This window comes from Xenopus laevis, chromosome 6L, assembly GCF_017654675.1.
Source record: "Xenopus laevis strain J_2021 chromosome 6L, Xenopus_laevis_v10.1, whole genome shotgun sequence".
Lineage (NCBI taxonomy): Eukaryota > Metazoa > Chordata > Amphibia > Anura > Pipidae > Xenopus > Xenopus laevis.
Window position 1 is genome coordinate 198,342 of NC_054381.1, and position 18,843 is coordinate 217,184.

The 18,843-nt window shown below is 45.7% G+C and overlaps 1 protein-coding gene across 3 annotated transcripts; it reads left to right on the top strand.

The window, feature by feature from the left end:
* Positions 1–129: 129 nt before the first annotated feature.
* Positions 130–18,843, top strand: LOC108704642 (ankyrin repeat and SOCS box protein 10). 3 transcript variants are annotated; one of them, XM_041565689.1, is made up of 5 exons: positions 130–1,370; positions 9,399–9,666; positions 11,699–12,203; positions 14,018–14,131; positions 16,137–18,843. In XM_041565689.1, exons 1-5 carry the CDS (start codon positions 1,067–1,069, stop codon positions 16,320–16,322), a joined length of 1,377 nt encoding a protein of 458 aa, XP_041421623.1. In that variant the 5' UTR covers positions 130–1,066; the 3' UTR covers positions 16,323–18,843. The 3 variants fall into 3 exon arrangements, with proteins under 3 accessions (XP_041421623.1, XP_041421624.1, XP_041421625.1); XM_041565690.1 differs by lacking the exon at positions 130–1,370 and adding an exon at positions 4,291–5,475; XM_041565691.1 differs by lacking the exons at positions 130–1,370; positions 14,018–14,131 and adding an exon at positions 4,291–5,475.

The following is an 18,843-nucleotide window of genomic DNA, read 5'->3' on the forward strand; positions in this document are numbered from 1 at the left end:
GAAGGACATGGGGCTGAAATTCTGAATATAAAGGGTCGAAGGGAAGAACTGAGCAGGTAGAGAAGCAGGAAAGTGTTGCATTGTGGGTAGAAGTGTCTTATTGAATCAGGACAATGTAAAGAGGTGACAACACAGGGTTAGGGGAGTTATTGATGAACAGACACCCCAGATCTACTCACAGCACCCCAGATCTTCTCAAAGCACCCCAGATCTTCTCACAGCACCCCAGATCTTCTCACAACACCCCAGATCTACTCACAGCACCCCAGATCTTCTCACAGCACCCCAGATCTACTCACAGCACCCCAGATCTACTCACAGCACCCCAGATCTTCTCACAGCACCCCAGATCTACTCACAGCACCCCAGATCTACTCACAGCACCCCAGATCTTCTCACAGCACCCCAGATCTTCTCACAGCACCCCAGATCTACTCACAGCACCCCAGATCTTCTCACAGCACCCCAGATCTACTCACAGCACCCCAGATCTACTCACAGCACCCCAGATCTACTCACAGCACCCCAGATCTTCTCACAACACCCAGATCTTCTCACAGCACCCCAGATCTACTCACAGCACCCCAGATCTACTCAGTGCACCCCAGATCTTCTCACAACACCCAGATCTACTCACAGCACCCCAGATCTTCTCACAACACCCCAGATCTTCTCACAGCACCGCAGATCTTCTCACAGCACCCCAGATCTTCTCACAGCACCGCAGATCTTCTCACAGCACCCCAGATCTACTCAGTGCACCCCAGATCTTCTCACAGCACCCCAGATCTACTCAGAGCACCCCAGATCTTCTCACAGCACCCCAGATCTTTTCACAGCACCCCAGATCTACTCAGAGCACCCCAGATCTTCTCACAACACCCAGATCTACTCACAGCACCCCAGATCTTCTCACAGCACCCCAGATCTACTCAGTGCACCCCAGATCTTCTCACAACACCCAGATCTACTCACAGCACCTCAGATCTTCTCACAGCACCCCAGATCTACTCACAGCACCCCAGATCTACTCAGTGCACCCCAGATCTTCTCACAGCACCCCACAATGTCATCTCTCAGTTTCCCCTTCTCGGCCTCAGCCCTGCGCTCATTTCAGTTAGAGGCACAAGAGCAGGAGAGGTGGGAGATCCGCAAGAGACTGAGTCGGAGGGGACACAGAGCCCAACCAGAAGTGATCACCCCCAAACCCCAGCCCCGCCCCCCAATGCTCTGCACAGACCCCGTCTTTCACACTGCTCTGTTCAGCGGAGACCGCAGTGCTCTGCAACATCATGTGACTGCCCAGGGTTCCGCCAACCTGATCCTTCCCACGCGGAGCCACGAACTGCGCTGGGACAGCCAACAAACTGGTGAGTATTGCCCCGGGGCAATGGGGAGCAGTGGGATGAGGGGAGCAGTGGGATTGGGGCGCAGCAGGAGTGGGGAGCAGTGGGATGAGGGGGGCAGTGGGATTGGGGCGCAGCAGGAGTGGGGAGCAGTGGGATGAGGGGGGCAGTGGGATTGGGGAGCAGTGGGTTCGGGAGCTGTGGGATGAGGGAAGCAGTGAGATTTAGGCGCAGCAGCGGGATTGGGGAGCAGCGGGATGAGGGGAGCAGTGGGATTTGGGAGCAGTGGGATTGGGGCGCAGCAGGAGTGGGGAGCAGTGGGATGAGGGGGCAGTGGGATTGGGGGGCAGTGGGATTGGGGAGCAGTGGGATTGGGGAGCAGTGAGATTGAGGCACAGCAGCGGGATTGGGGAGCAGCGGGATGAGGGGAGCAGTGGGATTGGGGTGTAGGAGACCTGAGCTGGTTAATTGCTCAATGTGGTCAGTGAAACCAGCGCAGGGGGGCCAGTACCCAGGGAATTACGGCTACAATCCTGCTGCTCCCCTGCTGCCAGTCTGTATCAATATATTCTGACTCCCCAACAATCCCCAGGCCAGTCTGCCCATTAACTCCCCACTGGCCTGTCCAGCTGTGCGTCAACTACTCCCTTTACTTTCTTCTCTCTGGGAGACTGGGGGTTCCACTGACATGATATTTACTGACGATGGTGAAGTGGCCCCAGGCCAAAGCTAAATATAGAGGCTGCCCCCGGGCTGGGAATAAACAGTCACTGATCCAGGACTGACGGACACTCAGAGCTGCAAGACGGACACATATCTTATACAGCGGCAGATATCTCAGGCTGAGACACTTGGGGTATATTAGGGGCAGATATCTCAGGCTGAGGCACTTGGGGTATATTAGGGGCAGATATATTCAGACTGAGGCACTTGGGGTATATTAGGGGCAGATATATTCAGACTGAGACACTTGGGGTATATTAGGGGCAGATATATTCAGACTGAGACACTTGGGGTATATTAGACAGGGGCAGATATCTCAGGCTGAGACACTTGGGGTATATTAGGGGCAGATATCTCAGGCTGAGGCACTTGGGGTATATTAGGGGCAGATATATTCAGACTGAGACACTTGGGGTATATTAGGGGCAGATATCTCAGACTGAGACACTTGGGGTATATTAGGGGCAGATATCTCAGACTGAGACACTTGGGGTATATTAGGGGCAGATATCTCAGGCTAAGGCACTTGGGGTATATTAGGGGCAGATATATTCAGACTGAGACACTTGGGGTATATTAGGGGCAGATATATTCAGACTGAGACACTTGGGGTATATTAGACAGGGGCAGATATCTCAGGCTGAGACACTTGGGGTATATTAGGGGCAGATATCTCAGGCTGAGGCACTTGGGGTATATTAGGGGCAGATATATTCAGACTGAGACACTTGGGGTATATTAGGGGCAGATATCTCAGACTGAGACACTTGGGGTATATTAGGGGCAGATATCTCAGACTGAGACACTTGGGGTATATTAGGGGCAGATATCTCAGGCTAAGGCACTTGGGGTATATTAGGGGCAGATATATTCAGACTGAGACACTTGGGGTATATTAGGGGCAGATATCTCAGACTGAGACACTTGGGGTATATTAGGGGCGGATATATTCAGAGTGAGACACTTGGGGTATATTAGGGGCAGATATATTCAGACTGAGACACTTGGGGTATATTAGGGGCAGATATCTCAGACTGAGACACTTGGGGTATATTAGGGGCGGATATATTCAGACTGAGACACTTGGGGTATATTAGGGGCAGATATCTCAGGCTAAGGCACTTGGGGTATATTAGGGGCAGATATATTCAGACTGAGACACTTGGGGTATATTAGGGGCAGATATCTCAGGCTGAGACACTTGGGGTATATTAGGGGCAGATATCTCAGACTGAGACACTTGGGGTATATTAGGGGCAGATATCTCAGACTGAGACACTTGGGGTATATTAGGGGCAGATATCTCAGGCTAAGGCACTTGGGGTATATTAGGGGCAGATATATTCAGACTGAGACACTTGGGGTATATTAGGGGCAGATATCTCAGACTGAGACACTTGGGGTATATTAGGGGCGGATATATTCAGACTGAGACACTTGGGGTATATTAGGGGCAGATATATTCAGACTGAGACACTTGGGGTATATTAGGGGCAGATATCTCAGACTGAGACACTTGGGGTATATTAGGGGCGGATATATTCAGACTGAGACACTTGGGGTATATTAGGGGCAGATATATTCAGACTGAGACACTTGGGGTATATTAGGGGCAGATATCTCAGACTGAGACACTTGGGGTATATTAGGGGCGGATATATTCAGACTGAGACACTTGGGGTATATTAGGGGCAGATATCTCAGACTGAGACACTTGGGGTATATTAGGGGCAGATATCTCAGACTGAGACACTTGGGGTATATTAGGGGCAGATATCTCAGGCTAAGGCACTTGGGGTATATTAGGGGCAGATATATTCAGACTGAGACACTTGGGGTATATTAGGGGCAGATATCTCAGACTGAGACACTTGGGGTATATTAGGGGCGGATATATTCAGACTGAGACACTTGGGGTATATTAGGGGCAGATATATTCAGACTGAGACACTTGGGGTATATTAGGGGCAGATATCTCAGACTGAGACACTTGGGGTATATTAGGGGCGGATATATTCAGACTGAGACACTTGGGGTATATTAGGGGCAGATATATTCAGACTGAGACACTTGGGGTATATTAGGGGCAGATATCTCAGACTGAGACACTTGGGGTATATTAGGGGCAGATATCTCAGACTGAGACACTTGGGGTATATTAGGGGTGGATATATTCAGACTGAGACACTTGGGGTATATTAGGGGCAGATATCTCAGACTGAGACACTTGGGGTATATTAGGGGCAGATATCTCAGACTGAGACACTTGGGGTATATTAGGGGCAGATATCTCAGGCTAAGGCACTTGGGGTATATTAGGGGCAGATATATTCAGACTGAGACACTTGGGGTATATTAGGGGCAGATATCTCAGACTGAGACACTTGGGGTATATTAGGGGCGGATATATTCAGACTGAGACACTTGGGGTATATTAGGGGCAGATATATTCAGACTGAGACACTTGGGGTATATTAGGGGCAGATATCTCAGACTGAGACACTTGGGGTATATTAGGGGCGGATATATTCAGACTGAGACACTTGGGGTATATTAGGGGCAGATATATTCAGACTGAGACACTTGGGGTATATTAGGGGCAGATATCTCAGACTGAGACACTTGGGGTATATTAGGGGCGGATATATTCAGACTGAGACACTTGGGGTATATTAGGGGCAGATATCTCAGGCTAAGGCACTTGGGGTATATTAGGGGCAGATATATTCAGACTGAGACACTTGGGGTATATTAGGGGCAGATATCTCAGGCTGAGACACTTGGGGTATATTAGGGGCAGATATATTCAGACTGAGACACTTGGGGTATATTAGGGGCAGATATCTCAGGCTGAGACACTTGGGGTATATTAGGGGCAGATATATTCAGACTGAGACACTTGGGGTATATTAGGGGCGGATATATTCAGACTGAGACACTTGGGGTATATTAGGGGCAGATATCTCAGGCTGAGACACTTGGGGTATATTAGGGGCAGATATATTCAGACTGAGACACTTGGGGTATATTAGGGGCAGATATCTCAGACTGAGACACTTGGGGTATATTAGGGGCAGATATCTCAGGCTGAGACACTTGGGGTATATTAGGGGCAGATATCTCAGGCTGAGGGTTCGGGGGGCATAAGGAAGTGCCTATTATAGGGGGCTATTAGGAAGAACCATGGACAGAAAGAAAATAAAGAAGCAGACGTTCTCGGGAGTAATTGTTACTCGGAGGGCAGAGGGGGAGGCGCTGGACTATTGGCTTTCTCTTCTCTCAGGGGACACGGTCACTGTCCAGTTCCTTCTGGGGGACCAACCGGGCCACATTCACCCCAACTCTGTGTTTGACACAAGTGATGTGGAGGAATGGAAGAACTACCGCTTCAACACCCAGGCTCTAAGTATGTGGGAGTCTAGTCCTGTCATTGTCGGGGTTTTGGGTTATAACTGTGTTGTGCAGCCAGACTTTAACCCTGGGGTGCCGAATTAATCCACCTGAATCCACAGGTCAAGTGCCCTGGGGTCTCCTCCCACTGCCCACTCCCCCAACTAGTCTCTATAGACTGGTCCCACTCTCCAGACTGGTCTCTATAAAACCCATCAGACTCCCCAGACTGGTCTCTACAAACCCCGTCCCACTCACCAGACTGGTTTCTATAAACCCCCTCCCATTCCCCAGACTGGTCTTAATAAACCCCGTCCCACTCCCCAGACTGGTCTCTATAAACCCAGTCCGTCTCACCAGACTGGTCTCTATAAACCCCGTCCCACTCCCCAGACTGGTTTCTATAAACCCAGTCCGTCTCACCAGACTGGTCTCTATAAACCCCGTCCCACTCCCCAGACTGGTCTCTATAAACCCCGTCCCACTCCCCAGACTGGTCTCTATAAACCCGGTCCCGCTCCCCAGACTGGTCTCTATAAACCCTGTCCCACTCCCCAGACTGGTCTCTATAAACCCAGTCCGTCTCACCAGACTGGTCTCTATAAACCTCGTCCCACTCCCCAGACTGGTCTCTATAAACCCAGTCCGTCTCACCAGACTGGTCTCTATAAACCCCGTCCCACTCCCCAGACTGGTCTCTATAAACCCCGTCCCACTCCCCAGACTGGTCTCTATAAACCCCGTCCCACTCCCCAGACTGGTCTTTATAAACCCCGTCCCACTCCCCAGAGTGGTCTCTATAAACCCTGTTCCACTCCCCAGACTGGTCTCTATAAACCCGGTCCCGCTCCCCAGACTGGTCTCTATAAACCCCGTTCCACTCCCCAGACTGGTCTCTATAAACCCGGTCCCGCTCCCCAGACTGGTCTCTATAAACCCTGTCCCACTCCCCAGACTGGTCTCTATAAACCCTGTCCGACTCCCCCGACTGGTCTCTATAAACCTCGTCTGACTCCCCCGACTGGTCTCTATAAACACGTTCCACTCCCCTGACTGTTCTCTATAAACCCCGTCCCACTCCCCAGACTGGTCTCTATAAAGCCCTCCCCAGTGTATTAGGATGGATATGATCACTATATATAAATATATAAGGGGATATGATCACTATATATAAATATATAAGGGGGATATGATCACTATATATAAATATATAAGGGGATATGATCATATATATAAATATATAAGGGGATATGATTCACTATATATAAATATATAAGGGGATATGATCACTATATATAATATATAAGGGGATATGATCACTAATATATAAATATATAAGGGGATATGATCACTATATATAAATATATAAGGGGGATATGATCACTATATATAAATATATAAGGGGATATGATCACTGTATATAAATATATAAGGGGATATGATCACTATATATAAATATATAAGGGGATATGATCATATATATAATATATAAGGGGATATGATCACTATATATAAATATATAAGGGGGATATGATCACTATATATAAATATATAAGGGGATATGATCACTATATATAAATATATAAGTGGGATATGATCACTATATATAAATATATAAGGGGGAATGATCACATATATATAAATATATAGGGATATGATCACTATATATAAATATATAAGGGATATGATCACTATATATAAATATATAAGGGGATATGATCACTATATATAAATATATAAGGGGATATGATCACTATATATAATATATAAGGGATATGATCACTATATATAAATATATAAGGGGATATGATCACTATATATAAATATATAAGGGGGATATGATCACTATATATAAATATATAAGGGGATATGATCACTATATATAAATATATAAGGGATATGATCACTATATATAAATATATAAGGGGGCATATGATCACTATATATAAATATATAAGGGGATATGATCCACTATATATAAATATATAAGGGGATATGATCACTATATATAAATATATAAGGGGATTATGATCACTATATATAAATATATAAGGGGGATATGATCCTATATATAAATATATATAAATATATAAGGGGGATATGATCACTATATATAATATATAAGGGGATATGAATCACTATATATAAATATATAAGGGGATATGATCACTATATATAAATATATAAGGGGATATGATCACTATATATAAATATTATAAGGGGATATGAATCACTATATATAAATATATAAGGGATATGATCACTATATATAAATATATAAAGGGGATATGATCACTTATATATAAATATATAAGGGGATATGATCACTATATATAAATATATAAGGGGATATGATCACTATATATAAATATATAAGGGGGATATGATCACTATATATAAATATATAAGGGGATATGATCACTATATATAAATATATAAGGGGGATATGATCACTATATATAAATATATAAGGGGATATGATCACTATATATAAATATATAGGGGATATGATCACTATATATAAATAATAAGGGGGATATGATCACTATTATAAATATTAGAGGGGGATATGATCACTATATATAAATATATAAGGGGATATGATCACTATATATAAATATATAAGGGGATATGATCACTATATATAAATATATAAGGGGATATGATCACTATATATAAATATATAAGGGGATATGATCACTATATATAAATATATAAGGGGGATATGATCACTATATATAAATATATAAGGGGATATGATCACTATATATAAATATATAAGGGGGATATATCACTATATATAAATATATAAGGGATATGATCACTATATATAAATATATAAGGGGATATGATCACTATATATAAATATATAAGGGGATATGATCACTATATATAAATATATAGGGGATATGATCACTATATATAAATATATAAGGGGATATGATCACTATATATAAAATATATAAGGGGATATGATCACTATATATAAATATATAAGGGGATATGATCACTATATATAAATATATAAAGGGGATATGATCATATATATAATATATAAGGGGATATGATCACTATATATAAATATATAAGGGGATATGATCACTATATATAAATATATAAGGGGATATGATCACTATATATAAATATATAAGGGATATGATCACTATATATAAATATATAAGGGGATATGATCACTATATATAATATATAGAGGGATATGATCACTATATATAAATATATAAGGGCGTATGATCACTATATATAAATATATAAGGGGGATAATGATCACTATATATAAATATATAAGGGATATGATCACTAGTATATATAAGGGGAATGATCCATTATATAAATATAGGGATGATCACTATAATATAAATATAAAGGGGCTGATGATCACTATATATAATATATAAGGGGGATATGATCACTATATATAAATATATAAGGGGACATGATCACTATATATAAATATAAAGGGATATGAATCACTATATATAAATATATAAGGGGGATATGATCACTATATATAAAAATATAAGGGGATATGATCACTATATATAAATATATAAGGGGATATGATCACTATATATAAATATATAAGGGGATATGATCACTATATATAAATATATAAGGGGATATGATCACTATAGTGCTACAGGCATGTGTGATAGTGTTGGGGTGTGCGAGACAACGTATGTACAAAAGGTGTTGTTAGTGGGGTCCCAGGAGTGAAACAGTCACATGTTAGGGGGAGCGTTGGCTTCACTGGATCATATTTCATAGCAGAGGCTAAACATAGATTAGGCACATGACAGACAGACAGTCAAACAGATTGAGGATCAGACAGTCACATGGCCCTGAGTATGTAACGATACCTGGGGGGAGGTTTGGCCTGACAGCTTGGTACCCATCCCATTCCTTCTCCATTTTCCTTAGGAATCTGGTCACTAACATATGAGGAGGAATTTACTTGTCCTTTATTTGTCACTGCAAGCCGTGGCTATGCTGAGTGCCTCCAGCTACTCCTGCGACAGGGAGCAAATGTGGATTTTGCCCCTGGGGGGGAGACTGCACTGCATGGCGCATGTGAGAACGCACACACCGAATGCGCCAAGATACTGCTCAGCTACGGAGCCAACCCCAACGTGGGGTCCCAAGATGGCGCCCACCCACTGCACTGCTGCAAATCTCCTGAATCCTACCAGTAAGTCACACCTGAAAATAGAAAGAAGGGGCTGGACAGTAGGGACTGAGTATAAATAAGGGGAGTGTGTATGGGGTGAGTATTTCGACTGAGTAAAGAGTATGACTAAGAGGATGGCAGCAAACGGAGATACTAACAGGGACAAGGTGTGGGTCACACTGAGTGAGAGTCGTCTAAGACTGAGTATTGGGAGTGAGGGGACAGAGTAGGGAAAGAGTACAAGGTGTGAGTATTGGGAATAAGGGAACAAAGTAGGGAATAAGTACCAAGTGTCAGTAAAAATGAGTTAGAGTAGTGTACGAGTGAGTATTGGGAATAAGGGAACAAAGCATAGAAAGAGTACAAGATGTGATAAGACTGAGGGAGAGTAGTGTACGAGTGAGTATTGGGAGTAGGGGAACAGAGTAGAGAAAGAGTACAAGATGTTGGTAAGTCTGAGTGACAGTAGTGTAAGAGTGAGTATTGTGAGTCAGGGAACAGAGTAAGGAATGAGCACAAATTTTGAGTAAGACTGAGTGAGAGTAGAGTGAGTATTGGGAGTAAGGGAACATAGAAGAGAGAGTACAAGGTTTGGGTAAGACTCAGTGAGAGTAGAGTGAGTATTGGAAGTAAGGGAACAGAGTAGGGAAAGAGTACAAGATGTTGGTAAGTCTGAGTGACAGTAGTGTAAGAGTGAGTATTGTGAGTCAGGGAACATAGAAGAGAGAGTACAAGGTTTGGGTAAGACTGAGTGAGAGTAGAGTGAGTATTGGGAGTAAGGGAACAGAGTAGGGAAAGAGTACAAGGTTTGGGTAAGACTGAATGAGAGTTGTGTATACGAGTGAGTATTGGGAGTAAGGGAACAGAGTTGGGAATGAGTACAAGGTTTGGGTAAGACTGAGTGAGAGTAGTGTAGGAGTAAGTATTGGGAGTAAAGGAACAGAGTATAGAAAGAGTACAAGATGTGGGTAAGACTGAGTGAGAGTAGTGTAAGAGTGAGTATTGGCAGTTAGGGAACAGAGTAGGGAATGAGTACAATGTATTGGTAAGATTGGGTGAGGTGATGATTGGGAGGAAGCAAAACAATATGGAGTAAGTAAGGAGGGTAAGTAAAACTAAATTGTTAGTAACAGATCACTATGACCATTATATTATGCCATAGGCCTGGAATAAACCCCTCCTTTTCTCCAACCCACAACCCCAGAACCTTCAGCAGAGATCCTCTTGAATGGGTCAAATGAAGAAGTGCCAGGGAATTAGTGGGAACCTGAACATGGAGTAGTTAATAGAAATGAGTTGCCCTTTATGTGAAGTGTCCTGGAGCTTCCAGATCTGCAATATCACCACTCCCTGCACTGCTGCTCCTTCCCATCACTAGAAACAAACACACACTGATGGGTTATACACCACCTACACAGTCACACTGGCAGAAAAACCAGGCCGCTATATCCCAAAAATAATAGTCTATAATTACTATAATAATCTATAATAGTCCATATCTCATATATATAATAATGTAGTGCCCATACACAGTCTCCAGAGGGCAGAAATAACATGAGATGAGTATATATCGATGTGAGTAATTCTGGGGGACAGAGTACTGGCAGAATGGGAGAGTATATAAGATTGTGAGTAATTCTGGGGGGTAGAGTACTGGCAGATTGGGGGGTATATAAGGGTGTGAGTAATTCTGGGGGGCAGAGTACTGGCAGATTGGGGGGTATATAAGGGTGTGAGTAATTCTGCGGGGTAGAGTACTGGCAGATTGGGGGTATATAAGGGTGTGAGTAATTCTGGGGGGCAGAGTACTGGCAGATTGGGGGGTATATAAGGGTGTGAGTAATTCTGCGGGGTAGAGTACTGGCAGGTTGGGGGTATATAAGGGTGTGAGTAATTCTGCTGGGTAGAGTACTGGCAGGTTGGGGGTATATAAGGGTGTGAGTAATTCTGGGGACAGAGTACTGGCAGGTTGGGGGGTATATAAGGGTGTGAGTAATTCTGGGGGAGGTAGAGTACTGGTGGGTAACTCTCTCCTGTGCCCCCCATATTATAGATGTGCCAAGTTACTCCTGCAGTACGGGGCCTATGTGAACAGTCAGACGGAGGATGAGGAGGAGACCCCCCTGCACGTGGCGGCACAGCTGGGATTGGTGGAACATGTGGATCTGTATCTTCGCTATGGCGCCAGTGTCAACAAACGGGACAACAAGGGAGAGACCCCCCTGTGTGCTGCGTGTAGTGCCCCCCAAACTTGTGACATGCTGGAGAGTCACTACCTGGTGTGCGAGCGACTGATCCAAGCTGGGGCCAATATTCACGCCCGTGACCATGAGCAGCAGAACCCCCTGCACCTGGCGTGTAAGTCTGCCAACCCCCGCGTGGTGGAGCTGCTGCTGGCGCAGGGGGCCGAGGTTAATGCCATGAGTTACAGTGGTAACACCGCCATGCAGAACATACTACAGGTCTCCTCCTACAGACTCCCCAACCAACCGGAGCTCATTGTGCGGGCGCTGCTCAACCACGGGGCCATACGGGTCTGGCCAGGGGCACTGATCAAGGTGAGGGTGCACTGTCGGTTATCACTAAGTATGTCAGACTAGAGGAGGGCAGGGGTATATAGTGTATAGGAATGTCAGACTAGAGGAGGGCAGGGGTATATAGTATATAGGAATGTCAGACTAGAGGAGGGCAGGGGTATATAGTATATAGGAATGTCAGACTAGAGGAGGGCAGGGGTATATAGTGTATAGGAATGTCAGACTAGAAGAGGGCAGGGGTATATAGTGTATAGGAATGTCAGACTAGAGGAGGGCAGGGGTATATAGTGTATAGGAATGTCAGACTAGAGGAGGGCAGGGGTATATAGTATATAGGAATGTCAGACTAGAGGAGGGCAGGGGTATATAGTGTATAGGAATGTCAGACTAGAGGAGGGCAGGGGTATATAGTGTATAGGAATGTCCGACTAGAGGAGGGCAGGGGTATATAGTGTATAGGGAAGGAATGTCAGACTAGAGGAGGGCAGGAGTATATAGTGTATAGGAATGTCAGACTAGAGGAGGGCAGGGGTATATAGTGTATAGGAATGTCAGACTAGAGGAGGGCAGGGGTATATAGTGTATAGGAATGTCAGACTAGAGGAGGGCAGGGGTATATAGTGTATAGGAATGTCAGACTAGAGGAGGGCAGGGGTATATAGTGTATAGGAATGTCAGACTAGAGGAGGGCAGGGGTATATAGTGTATAGGAATGTCAGACTAGAGGAGGGCAGGGGTATATAGTGTATAGGAATGTCAGACTAGAGGAGGGCAGGGGTATATAGTGTATAGGAATGTCAGACTAGAGGAGGGCAGGGGTATATAGTGTATAGGAATGTCAGACTAGAGGAGGGCAGGGGTATATAGTGTATAGCAGGGATCACCAACCTTTTGAACCCGTGAGCAACATTCAGGAGTAAAAGGAGTTGGAGAGCAACACAAGCATGAAAAATGTTCTTGGGGTGCCAAATAAGTGCTGTGATTGGCCATTTGGTAGCCTCTATAAGGATTGGCAACCTACACTGAGGCTTTGTAAGGCAGTACACCTGGTTTTTATACAACCAAAACTTGTCTCCAAGCCTGGAATTCGAAAATAAGCTCCAGCTTTGAAGCCGCTGGGAGCAACATCCAAGGGGGTTGGAGAGCAACATGTTACTCACGAGCTACTGGTTGGGGATCACTGGTGTATAGGAATGTCAGACTAGAGGAGGGCAGTTTTATATAGTATATAGGGAAGGAATGTCAGACTAGAGAAGGGGAATGTTCTTTAAAGAAATATGTAAGGGAATCAGTATTGGGGGGTTCATTGAAGGATTTTGAGAATAAGGGTGCAGGTATAATTGGAGGGGTGCAGTTGGAAGGAAAGATTATATCAATGAGTTAATGTTCGGATTAACTGGGTGGGACGGGCAGAGGGTGGGAAGGAATGGGGGGCAGTGGGTGGGGAGTGTGATGTAAGGAAACCAGAAGTTTTGAGGTTCCCTCTTTAGTTTAAATGGGTGGAGCAGAGACCGGGGGAGCTCAGGGGTAGGGTGCTGAATTACACATGAGCAGGTTCTGACCCAGTATTCGGGTGCTGCAGATCCAATTCCAATTGACAGAATGGGCAGCAGTGGCAGAAAGTAAGGAGAGCACCGCCCAGACTTACCCCCAAATGGGGCTGTATTTACTAACAACACTCATCCATGTGCTTGTCCCTCATTGGTCCATCTGCCATTATATTGTGTGCAGGACCAAAGCTGTGGGTATTCTGGGGACCCCGGGTGTTTAATGTAGGGCAATGCTGAGAGGCGGAGCTCTAGGGTGACATTAAAGTAACAAACTGCCTATTGCAGGTCCTGCGATACTGTTGCTCCTCCCCCCGTACAGTCGAAGTCCTTATGAACTGCTACACCCGAGTGCCCGTTAATGACGAGTGGAGCAATGCCGTGCCCCAAGAACTACTGCAGGTCTCTAGTACCACTGTATGAATAGTGTGCTCGCATGCTCCCCTAGTGTGCCAGTGTTCCTATAGTGTGCCCACAAGCTCCTCCAGTGTGCCAGTGTTCCTATAGTGTGCCTGCAAGCTCCTCCAGTGTGCCAGTGTTCCTATAGTGTGCCCACAAGCTCCTCCAGTGTGCCAGTGTTCCTATAGTGTGCCTGCACGCTCCTCCAGTGTGCCAGTGTTCCTATAGTGTGCCCACAAGCTCCTCCAGTGTGCCAGTGTTCCTATAGTGTGCGTGCACGCTCCTCCAGTGTGCCAGTGTTCCTATAGTGTGCCCACAAGCTCCTCCAGTGTGCCAGTGTTCCTATAGTGTGCCCACAAGCTCCTCCAGTGTGCCAGTGTTCCTATAGTGTGCCTGCACGCTCCTCCAGTGTGCCAGTGTTCCTATAGTGTGCCCACAAGCTCCTCCAGTGTGCCAGTGTTCCTATAGTGTGCCTGCAAGCTCCTCCAGTGTGCCAGTGTTCCTATAGTGTGCCCACAAGCTCCTCCAGTGTGCCAGTGTTCCTATAGTGTGCCTGCAAGCTCCTCCAGTGTGCCAGTGTTCCTATAGTGTGCCTGCAAGCTCCTCCAGTGTGCCAGTGTTCCTATAGTGTGCCCACAAGCTCCTCCAGTGTGCCAGTGTTCCTATAGTGTGCCTGCAAGCTCCTCCAGTGTGCCAGTGTTCCTATAGTGTGCCTGCACGCTCCTCCAGTGTGCCAGTGTTCCTATAGTGTGCCCGCAAGCTCCTCCAGTGTGCCAGTGTTCCTATAGTGTGCCTGCAAGCTCCTCCAGTGTGCCAGTGTTGCCATAGTGTGCCCGCAAGCTCCTCCAGTGTTCCTATAGTGTGCCTGCACGCTCCTCCAGTGTGCCAGTGTTCCTATAGTGTGCCTGCACGCTCCTCCAGTGTGCCAGTGTTCCTATAGTGTGCCCGCAAGCTCCTCCAGTGTTCCTATAGTGTGCCTGCACGCTCCTCCACTGTGCCAGTGTTCCTATAGTGTGCCCACAAGCTCCTCCAGTGTGCCAGTGTTCCTATAGTGTGCCCGCAAGCTCCTCCAGTGTTCCTATAGTGTGCCTGCACGCTCCTCCAGTGTGCCAGTGTTCCTATAGTGTGCCCACAAGCTCCTCCAGTGTTCCTATAGTGTGCCCACAAGCTCCTCCAGTGTTCCTATAGTGTGCCCACAAGCTCCTCCAGTGTGCCAGTGTTCCTATAGTGTGCCTGCAAGCTCCTCCAGTGTGCCAGTGTTCCTATAGTGTGCCTGCAAGCTCCTCCAGTGTGCCAGTGTTGCCATAGTGTGCCCGCAAGCTCCTCCAGTGTTCCTATAGTGTGCCTGCACGCTCCTCCAGTGTGCCAGTGTTCCTATAGTGTGCCTGCACGCTCCTCCAGTGTGCCAGTGTTCCTATAGTGTGCCCACAAGCTCCTCCAGTGTTCCTATAGTGTGCCCACAAGCTCCTCCAGTGTTCCTATAGTGTGCCCACAAGCTCCTCCAGTGTGCCAGTGTTCCTATAGTGTGCCCGCAAGCTCCTCCAGTGTGCCAGTGTTCCTATAGTGTGCCTGCACGCTCCTCCAGTGTGCCAGTGTTCCTATAGTGTGCCCGCAAGCTCCTCCAGTGTGCCAGTGTTCCTATAGTGTGCCTGCACGCTCCTCCAGTGTTCCTATAGTGTGCCTGCACGCTCCTCCAGTGTGCCAGTGTTCCTATAGTGTGCCCGCAAGCTCCTCCAGTGTTCCTATAGTGTGCCCACAAGCTCCTCCAGTGTTCCTATAGTGTTCCTATAGTGTGCCAGTAGAGTTATAGTGTACTGCTGGCAGCAGTGGGAGGCATGTGGGCAGACATATTTCCAGGCTTAAGAGCATCACTGTGATTGGCTGCTGTGTATGTGAGATTGTACAGCAGCTGAGGAATACTATTGGGCTTTAACTGACTTTTCCATAGAGACTTCACATCAGTGTCACCCCATGTGCCCCACTGTTCATTTCTCTTTGTCTTCCACAGAAACACCCGGAGTTCTTCCAGTCAGTGTTTTCTCTGCATGAGGGTCCCCGATCCCTGCAGCACCTCTGCCGCTGTTGTCTACGTTCCCATCTGGAGGGTAAACTCCACCAGGTTCTGCCCAAACTCCCCCTGCCCCCTAAGCTGCTCCGCTTTCTACAGCTCGAGTTTGAGGATGTCGTGTACTGAACTGGGACTATTCCTTGTTCCATCCAAAACTGAACCAGAACCTACAGGAACACCCCTTTGTGCAGCATATCAACCCAATACATGATATACACACCAGTCTGAAGGCCAGTTAGGGGGAGATTTGGGATGAGTGCTTATTTGTACCCTGGGTACCCCTGGAACTATAGCAGGGTGACACCCCAATGTTTCTATATATCTGTAACCTTGTTATGAGCTAAGGGGGCCCAGTCTGAAGGTCAGTTAGGGGGAGATTTGGGGTGAGTGCTTATTTGTACACTGGGTACCCCTGGAACTGTAGCAGGGTGACTGTTACCCCATCGTTACCCCAATTGCTAAATCAGCTTCACAGAGGGAAAAGTCCTTCCCTGGATCAAATCAGCACTCTGACTCCCCCCACCCCCCATTGGGTAGGTAGGATCATTGTGTGATACTGGTGTTAAAGGGGTGAGTTAGGGTGCAAATTGATTTATTTTGTGTTCATCAGACAAGAAAAATAAAAAATGACGTAGAAAATCTGGGCACAGTTTGCCTTCAATTGAACATTTACTACAATGTAGAGGCTGCCATTCACAGTCACTGGAATAGAAAGCGGTTGCTTTCACGTATCACTTACCCTAGCAACCAGGCAGTGGCTTGAAATATAGAGTGGGTGGAGTAAGTGCTACACAGAAGAGCGCATGGTTATCTGCCTGGTTGGTGCCTGAGAGCATTTACATTCCAGCTCAGAGGTAGAGGGGACACCACAAGGTCACATACAGTAGGTGCTTTAGGTGAGGACAAAGGTGCAAATACCCATCAGACACTGAGTATTCATGTGATCAGAGCAACCAAAGTGGAAGGGAATGCCAGTGTGATTGGCATCTCTTATTGAAGTGGCACAGGGGTCCCCCAGGGCATCGCAGCCTAAAGAATTCTTCTTGCAGAACCCTGAGTGGATGCTCCTTATCCTGGCAAAGAGGTGCCCTCCTTCTGTAACAGGAGGCTTCAGGGACGTATTGTAAAGTGGCAAAGAAGAGGCCACAGCATGGTGATAGGCCGGACTCTGAACATCAGGAGAAGGTGTAAGTGCAAAGTGAGCCCCGCTGGGCACTTTGAGGAGGTTCATGAGTTTAGTGGCTCTGATGAGGATCTGCTCACTCTCCTCCCAACACACGGGGAGATCATGGCTGAACTCTGCACACGGGACCTCATTTTGGAAAGGTACAGAGCTACTTTTGGGATCAAGTCCTGGCTACGGGAAGCCAGTTTGGTTAGGGTTGTCATGAGTGTGGTGATTACACGTGGTGAAGACTTGGGGACACCCAACAAGTCCCACATTTGTGTGATCTCAAACAGCAGAGTCTCCAGAACATCAAAGAACAAGTTAAACTGCTCCACGGTGCACCTCCTGTCATTGGAAATAGACATGTATTCACCAACAGCCCACACCCCATGGGTGAATAGGGGCTCCTTGCTCTGGATGTTCCTCATGGTATCCACAAAGTCCAACAGTTGATGAGAAAGCTCCACTACAAGGGCAGGTGACACAAGTGGGGAAGCTGAGAGCTCATGAATTTGTGCACCTTGTCTTATATACATTATAGTTCTGTGATTGAAAGAGGAGCCCACTGCGCTCGAGCAACACTACAACCAGCATTGTCTTTATTGGGCTACTGGACCCTAAGCACTTGCACTTTACATATTTGATTGAGGGTTTATTTGGTGATAATTGGAGAGTGGTGATTCCTCATTTATAGGTCATTTATAGGAAATTCTATGTATTAAATGGGCACTTCTTTCTCCTCTTACTGAGAATTAGTTCCATTGATCTATTCAGGTAGGTGTAAGTTTAAACTGAGAAAAGTATGATGTTGTGATATAGGCCTTATGGTAACATTGTGTCCAGATCTTACTTTCACACCTGAGTTTCAGCCAACTCCTACCTGAATAGTTCAATGGAACCATTGTGATTGGATATTGGTGACTGTTTCCTTAAAGGCTTGGTGGAACAAATCAACCTACATGAAATATGTAGAGGATAAGATTATCCCTAGAGGTCTTAGAATTAGACTATTTCCCACCAATCAACCAGGCTTTAAACAAAAGTCTCTCCAGATGCTCCATAGAGTTAATATGTATTCTTTATGAATAGGAGGGCACAGTAGTGAATAATTTCACAGAGAAGGTAAAAATGAAAGAAGTTCAATTACAAGAATACAAAGATTGTTTGGAATATACCTCATTTCTCTCTAAAATGGATGAACAGTTAGATACATTAGAACAAGAAACAACTGCAAAGAAAAGACATTAATTCATTAGAGATCTATGTGATTTCCCAACCAGGGAATATTTATAAATGGGAGAAAAAAAAGTGATAGACCTTTCAATATTCAACCTAAATCTGATAATGAGTCAACGGGTACTGACGTGTCTGAACGTTAGATCCTCCTGATTAAAGATCTGTTCGGGTGTATATAGATCAAAAGGATTATCCCATTGTGTTATTTGTGAAATGGGATTAAATTTGCTCAAGTTCAACTCA